Source organism: Coregonus clupeaformis, chromosome 15 (genome assembly GCF_020615455.1).
Source record: "Coregonus clupeaformis isolate EN_2021a chromosome 15, ASM2061545v1, whole genome shotgun sequence".
In the NCBI taxonomy this organism is placed as follows: Eukaryota; Metazoa; Chordata; class Actinopteri; order Salmoniformes; family Salmonidae; genus Coregonus; species Coregonus clupeaformis.
Window position 1 is genome coordinate 47,969,541 of NC_059206.1, and position 24,337 is coordinate 47,993,877.

The window sequence follows — 24,337 nt, forward strand, 5'->3', positions numbered from 1 at the left end:
TACCTGACATCGTAGCAAACCTGTCTCTTCCTATTGATCATAAAAAAAGTCAGCCGGTTTAACATCTCAAGGGCTAATGTTTGGGATGGGGCAGTCAGAGGTTTCAAGCGTACAACATATTCTGAAACCTGTGACATGCTGGTGAAATTTACTGATGATACTGGTGTTCTGGAAGAGGGAATTGACACTGGTGATCCAAGACGAGAGTTTTTAACTCTACTGATGAAACACCTAAAAGACCGGCCCATTTTTGATGGACCAGAAGGACATCGGTTCTTGGTCTACAATGCAAAGGGTATGCATGTTGGTTGGATGTGTACTATAGGCTACTAATGGTTGGTTAATGCTCATTGACCATATATATCACATGACATATGCTTGCATATTACAGTATATACAGTAATGCATTGTTTTAATTTTGCAATATGAATTCATTCACAGCTGTTAGGGAGGATGAATACTACTTGGCAGGAAAGATGATTGCTGTGTCAGTTGTGCATGGAGGTCCAGGACCCCATTTCCTGTCAGAAGATCTTGTACATTATCTTGCAGGCCAGCCTTCATTCAAAGCAACAAATAATTTAATAACTGATGAAGAAATAGGGAAAGCTTTGCAAGAGGTGAGAATAGCATAAGGGTATGGTAGGGCAGAGTTTTTCATACTTACTGCAGTGTTTTTGAGACAATGTTTACTTCCTATATCACGTGCGGAATATATTTAATTAATTTATTAGTTTTTGATAGTGTAAGATTACACCTTGCTAAGTACGTTATTAAAAAAATAGGCAAGGAGATACAGTGCATACAGTTATTGACTGGGGTGTTTTTGCCCATTTTCATGTCTTTCAGATTGAGAATGCTGCTTCATTGGATGCTCTGCAAGAATGTATGATGAGACACAGCACAATGTTACAGACAGCAGGTTGTCTGAGACATGTGGCTACTGTGGAAGAAAAGAAAGAAATCGTGTCAGACTACCTCCAATGGTATATCATTGACCACAACTCATCTGTAATTGACAGGTAATATGATATTTGTAGTGATGAGATTTTAATTTATTTATGTATGAATTTTTTGTTTGAAATGCCTCATGGTCCCCATCTTTGGTTTATGCAAGTATGTATATCTGTTATCAATTTGTCCTTAATCAGAATTTGTACCTTAGTGTATTTCAACGGATATGTGATGTCACTTCATTCTGTGTCAAACTACAGTGCCTTCATTAAGTCTGCACACCTTTATAGATTCAATTTAAAATATATTTAAATCCTTTTCCTCATCAATCTACACACAATACATCATAATGACAAAGCAAAAACAGAAATTTGATCTTAGGTTTTATAGTATCTGAAGATTATGCCTTTGTTAAATGTTTTCATGAAGAAATGGAATGTTGTTTATGGTAGTATCAAGAGGGAATGTTTTAGGTGTAATACCACATACCACAGACAGGAGGTGGGTTGTAGACAGGGGAGACTGGTGATTGGCCAGAAGAGGAGTCACCCCTCTTTTGGCATTGTTTATAAATAGGGGTTAAACGATGAGACTTGAGAGCAGACATTAGAATTGGAGGACACTGCTCTCCGGACCTCGCGAGTCTGTAATCTATGCTGTAACCTCGTGGTATGAATAAAAACTTCTAACACGATGCAGCATAACGGACTCTTTGTTGATGGCAATAATTGCCACCATTCATCATATACTACATAATGGCGAGCTAGCCAGGAGGGATGATGCAATCCTTCTTTGCTGCATTTGGAGTCGCCAGGCTAACTCAGGCTGACTTTGGTCTGGAGTCATGACCCGACTAGATACAGCTAAGTTGTTGGTTTTGTTACTGCTTATGTACACTGGAGGAGTGTACCCTTACGACCGTGTTTCGGGTGGCGTTGTTGCTGGTCGACTGGAGTCTGCTAAAATGTTATTTCATTGGTAACTATAGACAATGATAATTTAGAGTGATAAGTTTATATTTCATTGGTAACGGATGGCAATGAGGATTTAGAGCATACATTTATATTTCATTGGTAACTATGGGCAATGACAAATTTAGGAAAACGGTAGGAGACATTTATATTTCATTGGTAACTATGGACAATGATAAGGTTATATTTCATTGGTAACGGGTGACAATGGTTGGTAAATTCAGATATGCGCATTCTTTAGGGCACTGGACCGCTTGAAGACCCCGAGGGGGCCATTTTAGATAATGGGCTGGCAAATCCGTGTGTACGATAGAATGTATATTCGGTGGGTTTCTTTTTGTTTAAAGAGAGCTCAGATTCATGAGGTTTATCTGATTGTGATTATGATTTGACTCTCGTCCGACGGGATGTTTGATTGGATCTGATTTCTCGGTGTAATGGTCATTAGTCTCGCAACAAAAACGGTAGGAGAAATAGGTTAAAAAAATAAATAGGCCAGTGCAGGGTATGTTTCTGTGTAGTAGGCTGCAGTTGGCTAGAGGCTGAAGCTAAGGCTGGATTGTTTTGGGCCACGTGGTATATCGTTGCTCAGGTTAATCTTTGTAAGGCTAAAGTGTGAATCATGCTATAGTGTACCTTAGGCTAAGCTAAATGCTAATGCTACAGGCTAATTGTGTTGTGTGCTACATGTTAACGTATCCTTAGAGATTCCGTTGCGACGGGTGAAAGTCTCTTAAACTTGTTTATGTGTTTGTAAGTCAGGTTATATGTTTTGTGAGCGCTGTTAAATGTTGTTTGACTATAAGGGGGAAATGGGGAATTACAGCTGGACTGGTATTCTGTTTGGAGAGAGAGAGTAGAGAATCTTCCTTTCATGGTGAAAGTGTAGTGAGGAATGATATTTGCGCATGCGTTTAATTTTGCGACACTACAGTACCAAACGTGGGAGTTGGAGTTTATGGCACGAGATTAGGGAACGTTTTGTTTTACGGCACCATGAGGGGATGCTGAGACTCAAGTGAGGTTAAAATGATATTTGCGCATGTGTGATTTTACGGGGCTAAAAACTACAACATGTGGTTATGTGCTAAGCCTACAAAGCACGGCATTATGGGTAAGGGTCATAGGTCCCATGTGGGGGGTTTTTGGGGAAAAATCTCTTAGGTGTTAAACGGCTGTTGTTCGAACGGGAAACTATTTGGCGATATGTAGTAAAGTTATAAATCAAATATATGTTGACGGAGTATAATTAATTAAATTAAAAGACGATTAAAATTAAATGAAATGTTTTGGAGCGATCTATGTAATAAATGATATTTGCGCATGCGTGGGATTCTGCAAAACAACACATGGGTTAAACTGCAGGGGGAGACAGAGGAACACAGACGACGGAACAAATAGGCACAAGGAGAGTTTAACACGAAGTTTACACGGCGGTGGGTTAAGATGAAACTTGTTTTGGGACCTATTGAATTTATAAATTAAATATATGGTGGCGGATTATAATAGAGTGAATTAAATAATTAAATGACGGATTAAAAGCAAAATGTTTTTGGGCGATCTATTGTAACGATCCCGGCAGTCTGAGTCGGGTCCTGTCTGGTGACTAGTTTTTCTGTTCGTGATCTCCAGTTTCCCGAGGGTTCGGGAACGCTCCGGGGAGCTCTCTTGATTTCCGCACCTGCATCCCATCAGCAATCTGCACACCTGGTCCTGATCATCACCCTTCTTAGGCTCTGGCCTAACATCCATTCCCTGCCGGATCGTTAGCCATGAACAGTAGGTTTACCAGAGTATCAGTCTTAGAGCCTAGCGTTAGTTTTGTTGTTTTTGCACCGTGTTGGTTTGTTGCTTACTTACCCCCGTTTTGTTCCATCTGCAGTCACCCGTCCGGAACCTTCATCCAACCTCTGCCTGGTGGTCGGCGGCTGCCGACCCAGGATGGGATCAACCACTGCACCCCCAACAACTAATCAACGCCGCCCGCTCTGTTCCCTGGATTATTCAGCATCACTCTTGAATTTGTAATAAACACTCACCTTCGTTTCAACTTACCTTGTCCTGGTCTGCTTCTGGGTTCTGGCTTAGCAACTCGTGACAGAACGATCCGGCCAGTAATGAACCCAGCGGACCTGGACTCTGTTCGCCATGCCATTACCCATCAGGAGAAGATGTTGGGCCATCATAGCACGGAGCTACAGGAGATCGCGTTGGCAGTTCGGAACCTTTCTACCGGTCTGACGGAGGTCCAGAACCAGCGCAAGTTTCCGGTGGAGGATCCACTACCGGTTTCACCCATCTCGCCTGCCGCGTCTGAAGCGGTGTCCTTCCGTGAGCCCAAGGTTCCGACGCCGGATAAATATGAGGGGGAGCTGGGAAGATGCCGTTCTTTCCTTATGCAGTGTGGGTTAGTGTTCGATCTACAGCCCTACTCTTATGCCACAGACAAGGCTAGGATAGCCTTTGTGATTGAGTTGCTGCGTGGTCGAGCGCTGGAGTGGGCTTCAGCCGTTTGGGAACGACAAGACCCCTGCATGGCTTCATACCAGGGGTTCACGGCCGAGATGAGGAAGCTCTTCGACCATTCCGTCCGAGGGAGGGACGCAGCTAGGCGCCTGTTTTCGCTCCACCAAGGAACTCGCAGCGTGGCCGACTTCGTGATCGAGTTCAAGACGTTGGCTGTGGAGAGTGGGTGGAATGAGGAGTCTCTGCAAGCGGCCTTTTACCAGGGTCTGTCGGAGCAGCTCAAGGATGAGCTGATCTCCTATCCGGAGCCTAGTGACCTGGACAGCTTGGTAGCCTTGTCTATTCGGGTGGATAATCGAGTCCGAGAGCGAAGGAGGGAGAAGCAATGGGTTCCGTCCAACCGATCAGCTTCTCAGGTTCCAGTCGGGTCGTCAAACTGCGCGGCTCGCTAAAGTTGGGAGGACTTTTAGCGAGCCAGTTTCGACCTCTCAATACCTCTGTCAGACCCCGTTTCCGGCTACCCTTATGAACAGGAATCAGAGCTTAGCGATTAACGCTTTTATCGATTCAGGTGCCGATGGAAGCTTTCTAGATGCCGAGTTGGTGGAACAGCTGGGGCTTTCCAAGGAGCAATTGCCGGAAGCCATTGAAGCTACCACTCTGAACGGCAGTAGTCTGGCACGTATCACGATGAGGACTGAACCGGTTAAGATGCGGTTGTCGGGGAATCATTCTGAGATGATTTCATTCTTCATTCTGCCGTCTTCCCATGTTCCTCTGGTCCTTGGATACCCCTGGCTGAAGGAACACAATCCCACGTTCGTGACGGGCAAGGTAACGAGTTGGAGCCTTGATTGTCATGCTAACTGTCTCAAGACTGCCTGCCCCCATTCGGTTCCCAGTCAGGTGATTGAGGCTAAACCCCCAGATTTGTCCCTGGTTCCCGAGACATATCACGATTTGGGGGAAGAGTTCAGTAAGCAGAAGGCTCTGTCACTCCCTCCCCACCGACCATATGATTGTGCCATCAACCTGTTCCCTGGAGCTGTCTACCCCAAGGGAAGGTTATACAGTATCTCCCGACCTGAACGTGAGGCTTTGGAGACCTACATCAAGGAGTCCCTAGCTGCTGGTCTCGTTCGTCCCTCGTCATCACCCCTGGGGGCAGGATTCTTCTTTGTGGGTAAGAAGGATGGCTCTCTTCGACCGTGTATTGATTATCGGGGGTTGAATGACATCACGGTCAAGAACAAGTATCCCCTGCCCTTGATGAGTTCTGCCTTCGACTCCTTACAGGGTGCTACGGTGTTCACCAAGCTAGACCCTACGCAATGCGTATCACATGGTCCGGATCAGAGAGGGGGACGAGTGGTTGACGGGTTTCAATACACCGATGGGTCACTTGAGTATCAGGTGATGCCGTTTGGACTGACCAATGCTCCAGCGGTATTCCAGAGTATGGTGAACGACGTCCTGAGAGATATGATCGGTCTCTTTGTGTTTGTTTACCTGGATGACATTCTGATCTTCTCGAAGGAACCTTCCGACCACGTCCAGCATGTCCGGCAGGTTCTGCAGCGATTGTTGGAGAATCGCCTGTTCGTGAAGGCCGAGAAGTGCGAGTTTCACGCCCACACGACATCCTTTCTCGGGTACATCATCTCCAGGGGAGAGATTAGGATGGACCAGGAGAAGGTTAGAGCGGTTCTGGAATGGGCCCAGCCCGGTACGAGATTGCAGCTCCAGAGATTTTTGGGGTTTGCGAATTTCTACCGCAGATTCATCCGGGATTACAGCCGTGTGGCCGCTCCGTTAACTGCCTTGACTTCCAGTATCAGGACCTTCAAGTGGAATCCGGAGGCGGATCGAGCGTTTCTGGATTTGAAGAGGCGATTCACCAACGCACCGATTCTCTCTCAACCGGACACGGCCCGTCAGTTCGTCGTTGAAGTGGACGCGTCTGATGTGGGAGTTGGCGCCATCCTGTCGCAGCGATGCTCCACGGACAGTAAACTCCATCCCTGCGCCTACTACTCTCGTCGCCTTTCGCCTGCGGAGAGGAATTACGATGTGGGTAACCGGGAGCTTCTCGCGGTGAAACTTGCCTTGGAGGAGTGGCGCCACTGGTTGGAGGGGGCGGAGCAACCGTTTATTGTCTGGACTGACCACAAGAATCTTGCTTACGTGCAATCGGCTAAACGTCTCAACTCCCGTCAGGCCAGGTGGGCGTTGTTTTTCGGACGATTCAAGTTTTCCCTGACGTTCCGACCTGGATCTAAGAACGGCAAGGCGGACGCCTTGTCCCGGATGTTCTCCAAGACGGAGGAGAGTGGGTCCAAGACCGAGACAATTCTCCCCCGGAACTGCGTCGTGGGAGCAGTTATGTGGAAGATTGAGGAGGAGGTGCTGGCGGCCCTTCGGACTCAGCCCGGTCCCGGTAACGGTCCACCCGGTCGGTTGTTTGTGCCTGAGTCGGTTCGTCCTGCTGTCCTCAAATGGTCCCACGCCAGCAAGATGGCTTGTCACCCTGGCGTGGCTCGGACAATGGCGTTTCTTCGCAGACGTTTTTGGTGGCCTGCCATGGCCGAGGATACTCGGGGTTTTGTTGCTGCCTGTCCAGTGTGTGCGCAGAATAAGAGTACCAATCGGCCCAGCTCTGGACTACTTCACCCCCCTTCCTATTCCCCGGCGACCATGGTCGCATCTGGCCCTGGACTTCGTCACTGGGTTGCCCGCTTCTGAGGGGAACACGGTCGTTCTGACTATCGTGGACAGATTCAGCAAGTTCGCCCACTTTGTGCCAATTGCCAAGCTTCCCTCTGCCTCGGAGACGTCCGAGATCCTGGTTAGGGAGGTTTTCAGGGTCCACGGTTTGCCCAGTGATATCGTTTCCGACCGTGGCCCTCAGTTTACCTCTGCTGTCTGGAAGTCCTTCTGTTTGGCCATTGGAGCTACAGTCAGTCTCACATCTGGTTTTCACCCCCAATCCAATGGTCAGGCGGAGAGAGCCAACCAGAAGATGGAATCCACGCTACGCTGCCTGGTCTCTTCCAACCCCACCTCCTGGGTCTCTCAGTTGCCTTGGGTTGAGTATGCCCACAATACTCTCCCTACATCTGCCACTGGGATGTCTCCCTTCCAGTGCCTGTATGGCTACCAACCTCCCCTGTTCCCTTCTCAGGAGAAGGAGCTCTCAGTGCCTTCTGTTCAGGCCCATATTTGTCGTTGCCACCGGACCTGGCATCGGGCCAGAAAGGCACTCCTTAGAGTTTCGGACCGGTATCAGCTCCAGGCGAATCGTCGCCGGATCCCCGCTCCCACCTATTCCATCGGAGATAGGGGTCTGGTTGGCCACACGGGATCTTCCGTTACGGACTGAGTCTAGGAAGTTGTTACCGAAGTTCATTGGTCCGTTTGTGGTGGAGAAGGTGATCAATCCGGTGGCAGTTCGACTCAAACTCCCGAGGACGCTCAGAGTCCATCCCACCTTTCATGTCTCCTGCCTCAAGCCTGTTTTCCTCAGTCCTCTGTTGCCTCCTCCGCCTCCTCCTCCTCCTCCTCGGATGATCGGAGGTGGTCCTGCCTACACGGTGCGTCGCATCATGGATTCCAGACGGCGGGGCCGGGGTTTCCAGTATCTCGTGGACTGGGAGGGGTATGGTCCTGAAGAGAGGAGTTGGATTCCGCGGCGACAGGTCCTAGATGCTGACCTCATCAGTGACTTCTACCGCCTCCATCCTGGCGCTCCGGGGAGTCCGCCCGGTGGCGTTCGTCGGAGGGGGTACTGTAACGATCCCGGCAGTCTGAGTCGGGTCCTGTCTGGTGACTAGTTTTTCTGTTCGTGATCTCCAGTTTCCCGAGGGTTCGGGAACGCTCCGGGGAGCTCTCTTGATTTCCGCACCTGCATCCCATCAGCAATCTGCACACCTGGTCCTGATCATCACCCTTCTTAGGCTCTGGCCTAACATCCATTCCCTGCCGGATCGTTAGCCATGAACAGTAGGTTTACCAGAGTATCAGTCTTAGAGCCTAGCGTTAGTTTTGTTGTTTTTGCACCGTGTTGGTTTGTTGCTTACTTACCCCCGTTTTGTTCCATCTGCAGTCACCCGTCCGGAACCTTCATCCAACCTCTGCCTGGTGGTCGGCGGCTGCCGACCCAGGATGGGATCAACCACTGCACCCCCAACAACTAATCAACGCCGCCCGCTCTGTTCCCTGGATTATTCAGCATCACTCTTGAATTTGTAATAAACACTCACCTTCGTTTCAACTTACCTTGTCCTGGTCTGCTTCTGGGTTCTGGCTTAGCAACTCGTGACATCTATAATTAGTCCTGAGTTAAAGTTTTAGAGTGAATGTAGAACGAACGAATATTGAATGGTTGGAAACACTCAGTGATGGCATTAACTATTAAAAGCTGTTTCTGTGTCTTTGTCCCTTGTCATGAGAGACAGGAGAGAGGGGGAGTGAGGAGATACAGGAAGTGATCACGTGACGCGGTGGAGGGATCAAATCATCAAACAGGTTACTGTTACAAGATATGTGAGTTTATGACGATTTTGCATAGGCTTGGCAAATACTATTTCATTAAAAATTGCATTTTGGATGCTCTGTGTATCATTTATTGAAGGGTTAGAGGCTTTGTTTTTGGGATTGCTTTGAAGTTGACTAATTTACTTGCATTTGATGGGTTGTGGTAATATAGTCAACACTAATGGATAAATTGGGGACATAGGAGATAGGAATAAAAATTGGTTTTAATTATTCATGATTTTTTAATTGACTTATTTGGATTTATTTGGAGTTGTTTAGGTTATATTAAGAATTACGGGGGGGAAGCCTACATAGGCTATATAATTTAAAATAAGATAGTTCACAATAAAGGAATATAAAGGGTTGTTACAATGGGGAAAAAGATATCAGGACTATGAAAGTCATTACACGGGTTGATATAGTGCATAGTGGTAATCCTTTAACTAAAGTGTTGCTAGGGTATCCGGCAAGTGAAACAAAAGTTGCCCTTCATTCTCAAACAGAAATTGATAAAATATGTCAGCGATAAGATAGGTTTAAAAAGTAGAGCTTAGGGAGGTTTATTCTCAGCTTACAATGATTATCCAGGAGTGATTATTGCATCAGAAATATAGATTAATAATAGATAGGGTACCAGCAGAAACAACGATGAAGATGAATTCAAAACTCCAGAAGTAAGAAGAACCGACATGTCTGGAAACGAAGAGAAGGAGGTTCAGAAAGAGGAAGATGGAAGAAAATGAGATGTCTGGAACGTGAAGGAGATGAGAGTGATTGATGAGAGGTCATGGGTGGAGGTGACTCTGTGATCAGAGGGAAGTGGCAAGAGAGGAAAGAAGAAATGGATACTAGAGATTTGATCTCTGATGAAAGTTGAAGGTACAAGAGCAAAGAAGAAATGGAGAAGTGGAAGAAGTAACACGACTGGATGAAGACCTCAAGAATTGAAGGAGAAGAATAATACAGTGAGGCCAAAGGAAAGGCCACTGGTAAGAAGATGATATTTCAAGAACAGAACTTAGAAGAGAACCTTTGGAAGAATACTGATAGGTCCACAACGAGAAGAACCGGACGAAGAAAACTCAATCAAATACAACTTATAACTGGTGGTGGAGAAGAAGAAAAGAAGTGTTGGTTATGAAGAATCAGAGTGAACCAAATCAACAATCACTGTTACAGCTTCAACTGGACAATGTCAAGTGCAATTGTACCAGCCAAGGGGGGTACCAGGTTATCCATATCCACTGTCAGTTTCTGGACAGACACAGAATTGGAGAAGAAGAAACAGAGGAAGATCAAGGAGCAAGTGAAGATCACCTGTGCTTCAGGTGAACACTAAATATTCTAGAGTGTCTAGAATATCCGGAAGGGGGGTATCAGCTGAGAGCATCGATTAGAGAAGAAGAGAAAATAGCCAACAATTGAAGTAAAAACAACCGACCATTAGAAGTGATAGTGAATAGGGGGAAAAACTTATTTGGGTTTAGGCCTAAAGAGGTTAAACATCTCACTATGTAAAATTAATTAGGTTAGGATAGGGATTTGAGGTAGTAAAACAGTTTACTCTTCGGGAATCAATTGAGCTCTGCTATAGAAGTCAAATAGGAATTACAATAGACATACTAATATTAGGACAATATATCAAGGATATTGTGGGAAGAGATGCATGGTGTAAATTGAAGTGTTCAATCAGAGGCACACTAGACGACTGACTGTCTGGTAGAATATTTTAAGAAGTAGGTTTTTGGGAATCATTTGCTTAAAAGATAATATCATAGGAAGGATGATAATGTATTAGATTGCCTGTTAGACAATCTGTCTGGGAAAAAACTTAATAGGGGTGACTGTTATTTTGGGTTACATTCTTACATTAAGAGATTTGAGGTTAGGCTAAAAGGTGTTTAGTCGTTTTGCCAAGTCTGTGTAAAGGAGTCAGGAGCAGGTGGGGAATTCCCAATCACGTATTCTAAAAATTGGTGGGGAAGGAATTTTGTCAATAAATCAGTGGAAAAAGGTTTGTTTAAAGGGTAGGAGAAGATTAGATTAAAATAAGTTAGGAGAACTAGGGGTGAAGGAACTCTGAGACAGTGAGCTAAGTTCAAAGTTAGTAGTAAGAGAGAGAGAGAACAGTAATGAATGACACTTTAGAATAGGAAGATCAAGGTAATTGTGGGTACTTTTTGTTATAATCAAAAGGTTTAAAGTTTAGAGGTAGAACTGAAAGGGGGGAAAAAGTGACACTAATGGTGATGGATGGAAGTACAAGTAAAGAGTTCAGAGCTTTGGGATGAGGTAGTAACAATAATGACATCACCACGTGAGTCTATTAAAACAACAGTGAGAAGTAATTTAACTCTTTCAACATTGATAGTTATTAAAGCCATAAATATAGCGCATTTGATTATAAGGGTCCAGCATCAATTATAGGGGGAAAATACTGTTATTAGAGTTAGGATAATAATAATAATAATATGCCATTTAGGATGATGACGTTTCTTTCACAGAGAGAGAGAGATAATTAGGGAGAATAAGTATTGTTAGCAGGATCAGAAGTAGAAGCTGTTGCACTTAGTCAAATAAGGGATTATTTTGTGTAAGGTTACAGATAAAGATCAGGGAGAATATGTGTACTTATCTAGTGAAAGCATAGAAATTTGTTCCGGTTAAGAATTATGGGTTAAAGGGCTATGTAATTTATAAGGTGATGCTTATAATGGAAGATTTGAAGTCTGTAAAACTTTCTACAGTCACAGAGGGAGTTAAGGATAAGTTTATTACAGTAGTCACTCCAACAGGGAATAATCGAATAGGATGTTGGTAGTTTCCCACTAGAGGGAATTAAGGGTTTTAATTCATCAACTAAATCAACAACGTTAATGGTAACTTTGGGAAGGGATTAATGATACGATGGTAATAGCAAATGTAGGAAGGATGACAACAACTTTTCTGAAATTAAAGGAGGCAGCAAGAGAGACTCAGGGGTTTAGGTTACGACGAATAGGGTTAAAAAAGCAGAGCAGATAGTAGTAGAGAGCAATATAGATTAATCTGAAATGGAGAAGAGAGATTCATCATGAAAGGACAGGATGAGATCTTTGATTTTGATGACAGACAGGGAGAGGTATCTGATCAGTACCGCTCGTTCTTCTGTTGTGGAAATTAGAGATAGATTAACTCATTCTGTAAGATCAGTGAGGAATCTTGAAGGTCCATGTCTGTTGAGGATTCCAGCACCAGACATGTTAGACGGTCGCGCGGCCTCTATCAGGTGTGGTTCAGTCTTATGATTTGTCATGACTGTGGTATCAGCAACAGTCATTGACAGATAGAATAATGTCGTTGTCAGAACAGTGGTTTAAGCCTAGGGTTAGGTGGAATTGGGTTAAGTGAATTAATATGGGAATTGTTAAATGGGAAAGGAAAAGCAGGTAACAACAGAATCCTGAAGTATTCAGGTGAAACATTGAGGGCTAAAAGTTGTTTTTGTTCTAATAAAACATGAGGTAAGGGGTGTGTTCCTGGGAAGATCAGATTGGGATGTTATATGATAACTTTGGATAAGCATGACCTTAAGGGTAGTAATGACAAATAATAGGTTACTTCTTATATATCAGGTAGTAAGAAGAGCAGGACTTTGATGGTTAAAAGATTAGCTTTTGACTGACAATGTGACTATGGGAATTTTAGAGATATTTGGTGGGTTTGTGATGATAGAGTATATTCTTACCCTATGGGGGGATAGGATGTTGTTACAGGTCAACGTTTAAGCTTCCATATGAGGTTTTTACCATTAAAAGAGGAGTGGTACCAACACAGAAATCTGAAGCTAGGGTTGAAAATGGGGTGAAAAGAGACATGGCTACATGTCATAGTCTTCAAGCCTATCATTGAAGGGTAAGTCTAAGGGAGAAGGGGGGACTTCATTCATGGTATGGTGTAACATTTGGGAAGATAATATTGATAAATATTAGTTATACTTTGAGTCCAGATAGTTCAGATAATATCACTGGGGTTATAGATGCATTATAAGGGATGTGTTTGGGAGATCTGAGAGGATGCAAGATCAATTAGGCCAGTAGGGGCAGTGATGGGTCAGATTTTAGTTTCAGCTTTGATAACACTGTGTGATGTTTGTAATTTGTTACTGACCTTTGAGAAAGCTATGATATTGAGATAGGTTGGAGAGTGATTCCTGGAGACAACACTCAGATGCCGGTGTTGACTGTTTCTGATCTGGATAAAGATGGATGGACTACTGATGGATAAATATCATTTTTTTATGAGTTGATTATTTTTCAAATATTTTTTTTTTTTTCAATAGTAGGGTGATGTTGGTATGATTTATGAATCAAGGGGGGATAGGTTAATGTGATTCATACATCATTTATAGGTCATTTTTATATTCTTAAATTGATGTTGAGGTTTAATTTGAAAATGTTGTTTTGCAAAAGATACTGTTTGGTCGTTTATTTTCTTGTCATTCCAGAAGCATTTGGGAGAACATGTGGAGATTGGAATACTCAAACAAAGACAATATGAAGGGACAATATGACTGGAGGAGATGAAACAAGGAGGGTGTGGCTGATTCCATCATCAACAAGTCCATTGGAAGAGGACACTACAGGGAGATGAAGTGTAGTGGTCTACATTCCAGTGTCTGCAATGAAATATAGACATATTTGATGTGTAATACATAATTGTGTCATATTCTTAGGTATTGATTTTAGTAGAATGATGTTTGATGTTATTGAATGCAGATGAGGATCTTAGATGCTTTTGTTTATTTCGATGGGGTTAGGGAAAGGACGGTTAGGCAGGGAGAGATTCCTTTTCAAGTCCTATGGGTTGACCAGCTTGAGAGTGGATGTTTCTGGATAGGATTTTGTTTGCAGGGGAAACATGTGTATTTAATGGCATCATAGTTTCAAATGTCTTTACATGATTTATGAGTTTATCTGGAGTACCGCGGTGGTTGCCTGGGGCAGAGGGACCGTGAGAGAATTTTACTGTCTTGATTGATGGATGGATTATGGCTGCCGGACAGTTTTTCGCTCTTACACTCCATAAAGATTTATTCATGATTCATAGTAATGTGTTCACACTTCATAAACAGTTTGTTCATAATTCATAGTAATGTGTTCACACTTCATAAACAGTTATTCATATGTCATAGAAAGGTATTTTACATTCTAGAGGAGAATGTTTTTGGGTTTAAGGTTAAAGATACTCAATAAGATAAGTTGTTACTAGTCATAATCCTATTCTGTTTGGTTTCGAGACGTTTAGTTCGTCTCGAAAGGGGGGAATATAGTATCTGAAGATTATGCCTTTGTTAAATGTTTTCATGAAGAAATGGAATGTTGTTTATGGTAGTATCAAGAGGGAATGTTTTAGGTGTAATACCACATACCACAGACAGGAGGTGGGTTGTAGACAGGGGAGACTGGTGATTGGCCAGAAGAGGAGTCACCCCTCTTTTGGCATTGTTTATAAATAGGGGTTAAACGATGAGACTTGAGAGCAGACATTAGAATTGGAGGACACTGCTCTCCGGACCTCGCGAGTCTGTAATCTATGCTGTAACCTCGTGGTATGAATAAAAACTTCTAACACGATGCAGCATAACGGACTCTTTGTTGATGGCAATAATTGCCACCATTCATCATATACTACAGTTTCTCCTCCTGACTAACTCTTCCATAGAGGAAAATCAGTCCAGTTACCCCTTAAAGTGATCCATCCACCTCTGCTGCACATCTGGCAGCAGAGTGATGGTTTGAGGCTCACTTTACCCATCAAACCCTTGATGACTTGCTGCTGTTTATCCAACCACCTGCTCCATACTGTAGCAGTGTCATTTACATATGGATCTATTTCTGCCCTCAGTTCTCATAGAGATCCTGACATGCAGAGAGGTTTTAGTATCTCTTGTAAATGTCCCTGAAAATCAGATATAAAGAGTGTGGTGATGTTGTGTGTAAAGCCTGTAGCTTCATACACGAGGAATCCAGGCTGGAATTACTTCCAAAGGTGCTTCAACAGTGTACTGAGAAAATTGTTAATTAACTTGTGCGAATGTGATATTCCAGTTTTTAATTTTTATTAAATTTGCTACAATTTCTAAAAACTTGTTTTTGCTTTGTCATTATGATGTATTGTGTGTAGGCTGATGAGGGAAAAAGATTAATATTACTATTTTAAATTGAATCTATAACGAAACAAAGTTGTGAAAAAGTGCAATGGGTGTGTAGACTTTCTGAAGGCATCGTGTGAGTGCTCAAGCCACCCATCCGTCTGTGTCATTCCAGTCTTTTGTTTCTGTGTGTTATACTTACAGTTTGTAACAATTAACGTTTAATGTGCAATGCAAAAATAGGGTTTTTGAAATCAATTTTCAACAATGTTAAGGTGGATAGTAATTGTAGAGAAGAGAATATTTAATAGTTTTCTTTAGATAATTTTAAATTCAATTGGCACTACACAGCAGTGAAACAATGTTTGTGTTCACTCTGTAGATTCAGAGATGGTCTTTCAACCCTGGAGTTTTTGACTGCACTACAGCAACACCCTACTTTGCTGGCCCCTGTCATGTGCCACTCTGAAAGGCGACTCACTGCTTTTGAACTTGAGAGACTCTTCAAACCTGACCTCAGTCCTTCGGGGAGTAATCGAAGACTTAAAGAAAGTCAAACCATGGCCTACTGGGCAGACTATCTCCTTGATTGTGAAGGTTTGTTAGTTTGTTTTTTATAACTAGTTAAGAAAACACATGGCAGTGATGTATCTGAATTGTTTTTCTTTGCAGAAGGCCAGGCTGCTGTGTCTGTGGAAGATGTTTTGATGTTTGCTACTGGGCTGTCTTCACTTCCCCCATCTGGCTTGGAACCACTGCCACAAATAGAGTTCCTGGAGGACTCTGCGTTCCCAATGGCAAATACATGTTCAAACTCCTTGAGATTACCACTCCTAGACTCATACACTTTGTTTAAGTCACAAATGGACTTTGGAATTCAAAATAGTCCAGGATTTGGCTGTTTCTAAGCTATATGATGGATGACCCCTAGAGTTAAGACTCTGAAAAAGTTGTTGTTGTTGTTAAAGGTTAGGGTTGGGCATCATTTAGATTTTAACAATTCTGATTCCAATTCCGATTCTTCCTTTTGATTCCGGTTCTTATCGATTCTCGATTCCGATTCTTTGAGTGGTGGAGTTGAAACGGGTCACATGCTTATTTCACAAATAAGAGGAAAGTTTTATTTTGATTCAAAGGTGGGTTGCAGTTTGACGGGGCTTTTTCAATGTAAAATAAAGCCACACTAGAGCACCGCTTACTGTGCTCCATGGCTGCAACACAACAAGCACCTGGCCGCTACAGAAACCAAAACTTGCGCATGTTAAATTTGGAACCCATGATCAGATTTGAAACCCAATCCTCCAAAACGATTCCAATAAAGAAACAATTCCGATGGAATCGTATTTTTTTTTTACTATTCCAAGTAGGAATTGGTTCTTGATGCCCAACCCTATTAAAGGTGCACTTTTAAAGTGCAGTTGCTAAAGTTGTTTTTATAATGTTACTGTATGTGAGCATGTTCTTTTCTCACAGTAAACATTTTGAAAATGTTTTAGATCCATTACTCTCAATACTACAAAAGTGTAATAAATACTGATTACTATTTTTGATTAATTTACTTCACACTTAAAAACAATTAAGCTTTGGGTGACAGATTCATAAATATTGTGTTCAGACAGACAGCAGTATTCCACCACTACAAAAAACCCTCCCTTTTTGATCATTTCATAGCTGAGCCATTTCTTTTAGTTTCATGTACAGTTCGGATGCAGACTCCCAGTTGTCTGGCTTCTGTAACTGATTGTGTTCCATGGCAAAGTCCAAGTACTCCTGCATGTTTGGGTCCCCACAAGGAGTCATTGACAGGCTAGCCTCAGGAAGGGCATCCAGTTCAGCTTGTTCACTTTGAAATCCGCAGTCTCTGGAGCCAAACCTATGTTAAATAGAATACATAATTGCATTTATTTTCATTTAAGCTAAAACGTTACATTAATGCTTTTATCTGTTTATTATCACCAATGTATCACCTGTGTGGTAAGTAGTAGAGTTCATTGGGCACTCCTCCTGGACATGCTGCTGTTCTGGAAGGGCGAATCCTGTGGCTGTTCCACAGTCTCACACACTCATCCAAGTCCTTCTGAATAACATCACCAAAGCAATATCTCAATAGGCATTGATGCTCATGACTCCCGTTGAAGTATCCGGCATCTCTAAGGTCGGCAAATAACTCCATCCAGAACTGAGACCTATAGAAATGGATACAAATGTTTAGTTATACTATAAATAATAAAGGTTAGTTATAATGAAATGTATGGTCTGTGCATCTTTTGGTCATTCGATTTTCTTTTCAGGAACAGCTACTTTTCCTGACGGGCAGGATTTGCTTTACAAATTTGTATTGATAATTATTGTGCTCGTTTTTCATTAATCGTTCCTGAGAAGAAAATCGAATGACCAAAAGATGCAATGACCCTTTATGAAGACAACTCACCTTCCCTTTCTAAATATAGACCACCAGGACTCAATACGCTGGTTATTTATAGATGAGCCGTACATGTGGCTGGACGCTCCAGAGTAGTAGTCACTGTGATGGTGGCGTAGGGTACATTGAATTGCAGCCATTATGCCGTTCTCAGTGCCGCAATCAGTCCTCAGTCTCATGGGGATGACACCGAGGTTTCGCACACATGACATGAAATAGTGAGCAATCACTGTTGGGTTATTATTTGTTGGTCCACATTGAAGCCACAATACTTTACGTGAAAATCCATCTATGCATCCCGAAATGGCCAAACCGAATGGCTTAAGTTTGTCATAACCATCTGCGTGCCACATATAGTTAGGTCCCATTGAGTGGTAGGTTCTTCTTGTAAACCTTCTGCGTGCTCTGCTCTCACACCCTCGAGGATTAAGCTCCCGGAGCAAATTCATCACATCATCTCTCTTCACTCGAAGATTGTACTTTTGTTTAAGTACTTGCCACATCGTGCGGTAACCAAATAGTTGTCCAGGTCCACGAAGTTCAAATCTGATGGCGTTACTCACGGCGTTTGGCGGGAATAATCCTTTCTGCGGTACAACCCGGCTTCGTTCAGTTTACTTTTAAGAGTCCTCAAGCTGATGTTTACACCGTGTAGACTTGACATCATGTCCACGATTACAGCGTACGAGTGACCCTCGTTAAAATATTGAACGCAATGATGCAGTATGTCTGGTGTTTCCGTCTGGTCCGCGTCCTTTAAAAACTCCAAACACCGACCACACGTAAAGCAAAACCGCGTTAAGCTGTTCATGTGTTTGCCACAAAACGGGCAAAACATCCCTCGGCCGCAGTCCATGTTCGGGCGGTCACCATAAACTTCTTTGACGCCATAAACTCCACAACAACAACACGAAAAGACCACGCTCATCACTTCCGTGTCACTTCCGGTATGTGGTACATTCCCTTTCCGTGAAGAATCTGTTATTTGTTTCGGGACTGGTAAAAGTGTTTTGCGTCTTGTTAATTTGTTTTCTAAAATGTAAATTTGTTTTCTAAAATGTAAATTTGTTTTCTAAAATGTTAATTTGTTTTATAAAATGTTAATTTGTTTTATAAAATGTAAATTTGTTTTCCAAAATGTAAATTTGTTTTCCAAAATGTAAATTTGTTTTCCAAAATGTAAATTTGTCTCGAGCTTTGTAAAAGTGTTTCATTCTTTGTAATGTTGCTTTGCACTTCCCGGCCACCGTACAATGGAACGTTTAGAACAAACAACTGGGTCGCGTCCATAGATACAGAACAAAAAGACTGAATGACTGGGTCGCGTCTCTAGCAACCGAAACGATAGAACGAACGACCAGCCGGCTTGGGTAGCAACCCTAAATTCATCAAAATAACGTTTTTATGAAGATGTCAATCATTATATGAATATGTTGGTAACCCGTTGTATAAAGTGATAATGCCCTCGAAGCCAGTGTTTGGAGGATATATTGGCACGGTTTGCCGACTTCGTCTCAGACCTAACACCCCCGCCAATATATCCTCCAAACACCAGCTTCTCGGGCATTATGACTTAATTGGATGGTGTATCAATACACCAGTCACTACAAAGATACAGGCGTCCTTCCTAACTCAGTTGCCAGATAAAAGGGAAACTGCTCAGGGATTTCACCATGAGGCCAATGGTGACTTTAAAACAGTTACAAAGTGTAATGGCTGTGATAGGAGAAAACTGAGGATGGATCAACAATGTTGTAGTTACTCCACAATATTAACCTAATAGACAGAATGAAGGAAGCCTACACAGAATAAAAATATTCAAAACATGCATTTTGATTGCAACAACGCACTAAAGCAATACTGCATGAAATGTGGCAAGGCAATTCACTTTTTGTCCTGAATACAAAGTGTTATGTTTGGGGCAAATCCAATACATTACTGAGTACCACTCTCCATATTTTCAAGCATACTGGTGGTTGCATCATGTTATGGGTATGCTTGTAATCGTTAAGGACTGGGGAGTCTTTCAGGGTATAAAAGAGACAGAATGGAGCTAAGCACAGGCAAAATCCTAGAGGAAAATCTGGTTCAGTCTGCTTTCCACCAGACATTGGGAGACAAGTTCACCTTTCAGCAGGACAATAACCTCAATCACAAGGCCAAATCTATACAAGTTGCTTACCAAGACGACATTGAATTTCCATGCGTGGCCTAGTTACAGTTTTGACTTAAATCGTCTGGAAAATCTATGGCAAGACTTGAAAATGGCTGACTTGAACATTTCTAAACCTGTTTTTGCTTTGTCATGGGGTGTTGTGTGTAGATTGATGAGGGGAAAAATAATGTAATCCATTTTAGAATAAGGCTGTAATGTAACAAAATGTGGAAAAAGTCAAGGGGTCTGAATACTTCCCAATGCACTGTACATCCACCTCCTTTTCATTCAAAGGCGGTACAAGCCGGCTTTTCCGACCATGATCAAACTCTGTTGAGGGTGTAGGATGGCCTGACTGGATTCTGAGTATTTCCAGATCCATCCCCCTTTGTTGCGCTTCCAGCCATATCCGTTTTAATTGAATTGCATGGGCACTTTCTTCTTGTTATTGTTCTAGTCTGGCTCCAAGTTCTCATTCTTTGGCTGCACGCTCATCTTTCCCTGTGCTCTAACTAACATTTTTGTTGCTCCAATCTTTCCTGGCGTTCTCTTTCCTTGTGCTCGAGCTCTCATTTCTGTTGTGCCAACTTAGCCTTTAGTTCTAACTCTCACACGTCTACAGGACTCACCCAACTACCCGTAGGACCCTTTTCATCAACCTCCCTCTCCGGAAGGATTTCCTCCTCCACCAACTCTTTGACTACTGCTTTTCGATCGCCATATGCCACTTTGATGTCATAATGCTTTGAAATGACAAGTAGATTTGCCTTCGTACATTTATCTAGCATCTCCCATGTAGGGTTTTCCGCAAATGCTTCCAACTGAAAGTCCATGGCTTTTCTTCTTATAAGCCTGTGTTCATGAAACTTTCAAAATGATTCCACCAATCTTATAAGTCTCACCAATTTGTAAGTCGCTCTGGATAATAGCGTCTGCTAAATGACGTAAATGTAATGATAACCCCTCAAGGTGGATGTCAGACAAACTACCACAAAAGTGTGTTTTGAACACTCATATCTGGGCACAGCAGAGCTTTAGAGTAGGTGACTAGAGCGACTACCATACTCATGGGAAACAAGATCCTAGATGAGCCCACATTTTGTTACGTTCCCCAGCAAGAAACCCCCCAAAAGTTACTAAAACGGAAGGGGGAACTAACAAAGAGTCACTGACAAACAACCAAAGCAGATAGGTTTTAGGAGGGGTTCTGAAAGACACTCACGGGGGTGTCCACTGAAAGTTGACTAGCAACAACAACTGGAAGCTAAGACACCCACGATGAGCGCCCACTAAATTTGCCTAAGAAGAGGAAGAAGAAAAACCCACACCAAACTTAAAGACAGGAAGCAAACCAAAACAGTGTCTCACAACAAAATCAGATAAAGGACTGTTTTTCTAGAAATCAAAATAGGGAGCGCCAACTAAAGGTGTTGACCCTCCACATCTCTCAAGACAACTGGAGCACTGGGCCAGGCACTCTTAAACAGAACCTGGGCCAGCACAGGTGAAACGCCTTCCCACTAATGAGATGGCAACCAGCACAGGTGTAACACATACTGACTAATGAGCTGACACCAATAAGTGAGCCCTACATTCTAAAGAGCTATACAGTGGGGAAAAAAAGTATTTAGTCAGCCACCAATTGTGCAAGTTCTCCCACTTTAAAATATGAGAGAGGCCTGTAATTTTCATCATAGGTACACGTCAACTATGACAGACAAAATGAAGAAAAAAAATTCAGAAAATCACATTGTAAGATTTTTTATGAATTTATTTGCAAATTATGGTGGAAAATAAGTATTTGGTCAATAACAAACGTTTCTCAATACTTTGTTATATACCCTTTGTTGGCAATGACACAGGTCAAACATTTTCTGTAAGTCTTCACAAGGTTTTCACACACTGTTGCTGGTATTTTGGCCCATTCCTCCATGCAGATCTCCTCTAGAGCAGTGATGTTTTGGGGCTGTCGCTGGGCAACACGGACTTTCAACTCCCTCCAAAGATGTTCTATGGGGTTGAGATCTGGAGACTGGCTAGGCCACTCCAGGACCTTGAAATGCTTCTTACGAAGCCACTCCTTCGTTGCCCGGGCGGTGTGTTTGGGATCATTGTCATGCTGAAAGACCCAGCCACGTTTCATCTTCAATGCCCTTGCTGATGGAAGGAGGTTTTCACTCAAAATCTCACGATTCATGGCCCCATTCATTCTTTCCTTTACACGGATCAGTCGTCCTGGTCCCTTTGCAGAAAAAACAGCCCCAAAGCATGATGTTTCCACCCCCATGCTTCACAGTAGGTATGGTGTTCTTTGGATGCAACTCAGCATTCTTTGTCCTCCAAACACGACGAGTTGAGTTTTTACCATAAAGTTATATTTTGGTTTCATCTGACCATATGACATTCTCCCAATCCTCTTCTGGATCATCCAAATGCACTCTAGCAAACTTCAGACGGGCCTGGACATGTACTGGCTTAAGCAGGGGGACACGTCTGACACTGCAGGATTTGAGTCCCTGGCGGCGTAGTGTGTTACTGATGGTAGGCTTTGTTACTTTGGTCCCAGCTCTCTGCAGGTCATTCACTAGGTCCCCCCGTGGGGTTCTGGGATTTTTGCTCACCGTTCTTGTGATCATTTTGACCCCACGGGGTGAGATCTTGCGTGGAGCCCCAGATCGAGGGAGATTATCAGTGGTCTTGTATGTCTTCCATTTCCTAATAATTAATTGCTCCCACAGTTGATTTCTTCAAACCAAGCTGCTTACCTATTGCAGATTCAGTCTTCCCAGCCTGGTGCAGGTCTACAATTTTGTTTCTGGTGTCCTTTGACAGCTCTTTGGTCTTGGCCATAGTGGAGTTTGGAGTGTGACTGTTTGAGGTTGTGGACAGGTGTCTTTTATACTGATAACAAGTTCAAACAGGTGCCATTAATACAGGTAACGAGTGGAGGACAGAGGAGCCTCTTAAAGAAGAAGTTACAGGTCTGTGAGAGCCAGAAATCTTGCTTGTTTGTAGGTGACCAAATACTTATTTTCCACCATAATTTGCAAATAAATTCATTAAAAATCCTACAATGTGATTTTCTGGATTTCTTTTTCTCAATTTGTCTGTCATAGTTGACGTGTACCTATGATGAAAGTTACAGGCCTCTCTCATCTTTTTAAGTGGGAGAACTTGCACAATTGGTGGCTGACTAAATACTTTTTTTCCCCACTGTACGTACAAAAGTCCAACCTCAAAACATAAATAGAAAAATGTCTACCCGGTCCCCAGTGACAGTTGCGCCCCTGGATAGTTCGGTATTTCATTTTTAATAACTTTGCTAATAATTCTAAAAACATGTTTCAACTTTGTCATTATGGGGTATTGTGTGTAAAAAATATATATTTCATCCATTTTGAATTCAGGCTGTAACACAACAAAATGTGGAATAAGTCAAGTGGTATGAATACTTTCTGAAGGCATTGTATATATATAATGTATATTTACGCTGAGTGTACAAAACATTAGGAACATCTTCCTAATATTGGGTTGCACCCCCTTTTGCCCTCAGAACAGTCTCCATTCGTCGGGGCATGGACTCTACAAGGTGTCGAAAGCGTTCCACAGGGATGCTGGCCCATGTTGACTCGAATGCTTCCCACAGTTGTGTCAAGATGGCTGGATGTCCTTTGGGTGGTGGACCATTCTTCATACACACAGGAACAGTTGAGCGTGAAAAACCCAGCAGCGTTGCAGTTCTTGACACACTCAAACCAGTGCACCTAGCACCTACTACCATAACCTGTTCAAAGGCACTTCAATATTTTCTTTCCCATTCACGCTCTGAATGGCACACATACACAATCCATGTCTCAATTAAAAATCCTTCTTCAACCTGTCTCCCCCCCTTAATTTACACTGATTTAAGTGGATTTAACAACTGACATCAATAAGGGATCATACCTTTCACCTGGATTCACCTGTGGTCAGTCTATGTCATGGAACGAGCAGGTGCGCCTATTGTTTTGTACACTCAGTGTATGTTGGAAGGTAAACCAAATAATATATGAATGTGGCTGTAAATACTACATCATCATCCTCCTTCAGTCAGTGTGCTTCAATAGGACAAAGTCATTTGGAATTATAGTGTAGTGTACAATGCTCTGCTGAAAAACCTGGGTTATATTTAAGCAATAAGGCCTGAGGAGGTGTGGTATATGGCCAATATACCACGGCTAAGGGCTGTTCCTCGGCACGACGCAACGCGTTGTGCCTGGACACAGCCCTTAGCCTTAGTATATTGGCCATATATCACAAACCCCTGAGGTGCCTTATTGCTATTATAAACTGGTTACCAACGTAATTAGAGCAGTAAAAATTTATGTTTTGTCATATACGGTCTGATATACCACGGCTGTCAGCCAATCAGCATTCAGGGCTCGAACCACCCAGTTTATAACATGCATTATAGGAAAATAATGCACGCTTTTGAATGCCTTTCAAGCCAATCAGAAATGAGTATTCAACAATGCCATGGTATAAATAACAATAATTTGAGCTGCACTTGATTTAGCTGTGCCATGTATAATGGAACCAAGTCCCAAAAGTGCAAACTTATGTCAGTCAAGCATAGCTCAAATACTTTCAAGCATTTTACATATTATTTGACCTATATCTTAGTATTAAGAGCAAATAGAGACTTGGTTCACTTTTGGGACTTG

At 42.8% G+C, this 24,337-nt stretch overlaps 2 protein-coding genes across 3 annotated transcripts; one reads left to right on the forward strand and one right to left on the reverse strand.

Moving 5' to 3' along the window:
• The first annotated feature begins 9 nt into the window (after positions 1-9).
• On the forward strand, positions 10-16,600 carry LOC123492591 (G2/M phase-specific E3 ubiquitin-protein ligase-like). 2 transcript variants are annotated; one of them, XM_045225202.1, is made up of 5 exons: positions 10-295; positions 442-620; positions 850-1,022; positions 15,440-15,654; positions 15,730-16,600. In XM_045225202.1, the coding sequence occupies exons 1-5, from the start codon at positions 136-138 to the stop codon at positions 15,963-15,965; spliced, it is 963 nt and encodes a 320-aa protein (XP_045081137.1). In that variant the 5' UTR covers positions 10-135; the 3' UTR covers positions 15,966-16,600. The 2 variants fall into 2 exon arrangements, with proteins under 2 accessions (XP_045081137.1, XP_045081138.1); XM_045225203.1 differs by lacking the exon at positions 442-620 and having other exon boundaries at positions 205-295.
• Positions 16,595-18,454, reverse strand: LOC121582798. The gene is made up of 3 exons (XM_041898900.2): positions 17,489-18,454; positions 17,025-17,243; positions 16,595-16,930 (listed from the first exon to the last, which is right to left on the reverse strand). Exons 1-3 carry the CDS (start codon positions 17,980-17,982, stop codon positions 16,723-16,725), a joined length of 921 nt encoding a protein of 306 aa, XP_041754834.2. The 5' UTR covers positions 17,983-18,454; the 3' UTR covers positions 16,595-16,722.
• Positions 18,455-24,337: the final 5,883 nt, after the last annotated feature.

Bases quoted from the DNA above. Each gene is read 5' to 3' on its own strand.
- LOC123492591 (XM_045225202.1), top strand. From the start codon at position 136: ATGCTGGTGAAATTTACTGATGATACTGGTGTTCTGGAAGAGGGAATT. The intron at 621-849 runs GTGAGAATAGCA...CATGTCTTTCAG, and splicing joins TAGGGAAAGCTTTGCAAGAG to ATTGAGAATGCTGCTTCATT. The intron at 15,655-15,729 runs GTTTGTTAGTTT...TTTTCTTTGCAG, and splicing joins CTATCTCCTTGATTGTGAAG to AAGGCCAGGCTGCTGTGTCT.
- LOC121582798 (XM_041898900.2), bottom strand. From the start codon at position 17,982: ATGTGGCAAGTACTTAAACAAAAGTACAATCTTCGAGTGAAGAGAGAT. The intron at 17,244-17,488 runs GTGAGTTGTCTT...CCATTTCTATAG, and splicing joins TCTATATTTAGAAAGGGAAG to GTCTCAGTTCTGGATGGAGT. The intron at 16,931-17,024 runs GTGATACATTGG...TATTTAACATAG, and splicing joins CTCTACTACTTACCACACAG to GTTTGGCTCCAGAGACTGCG.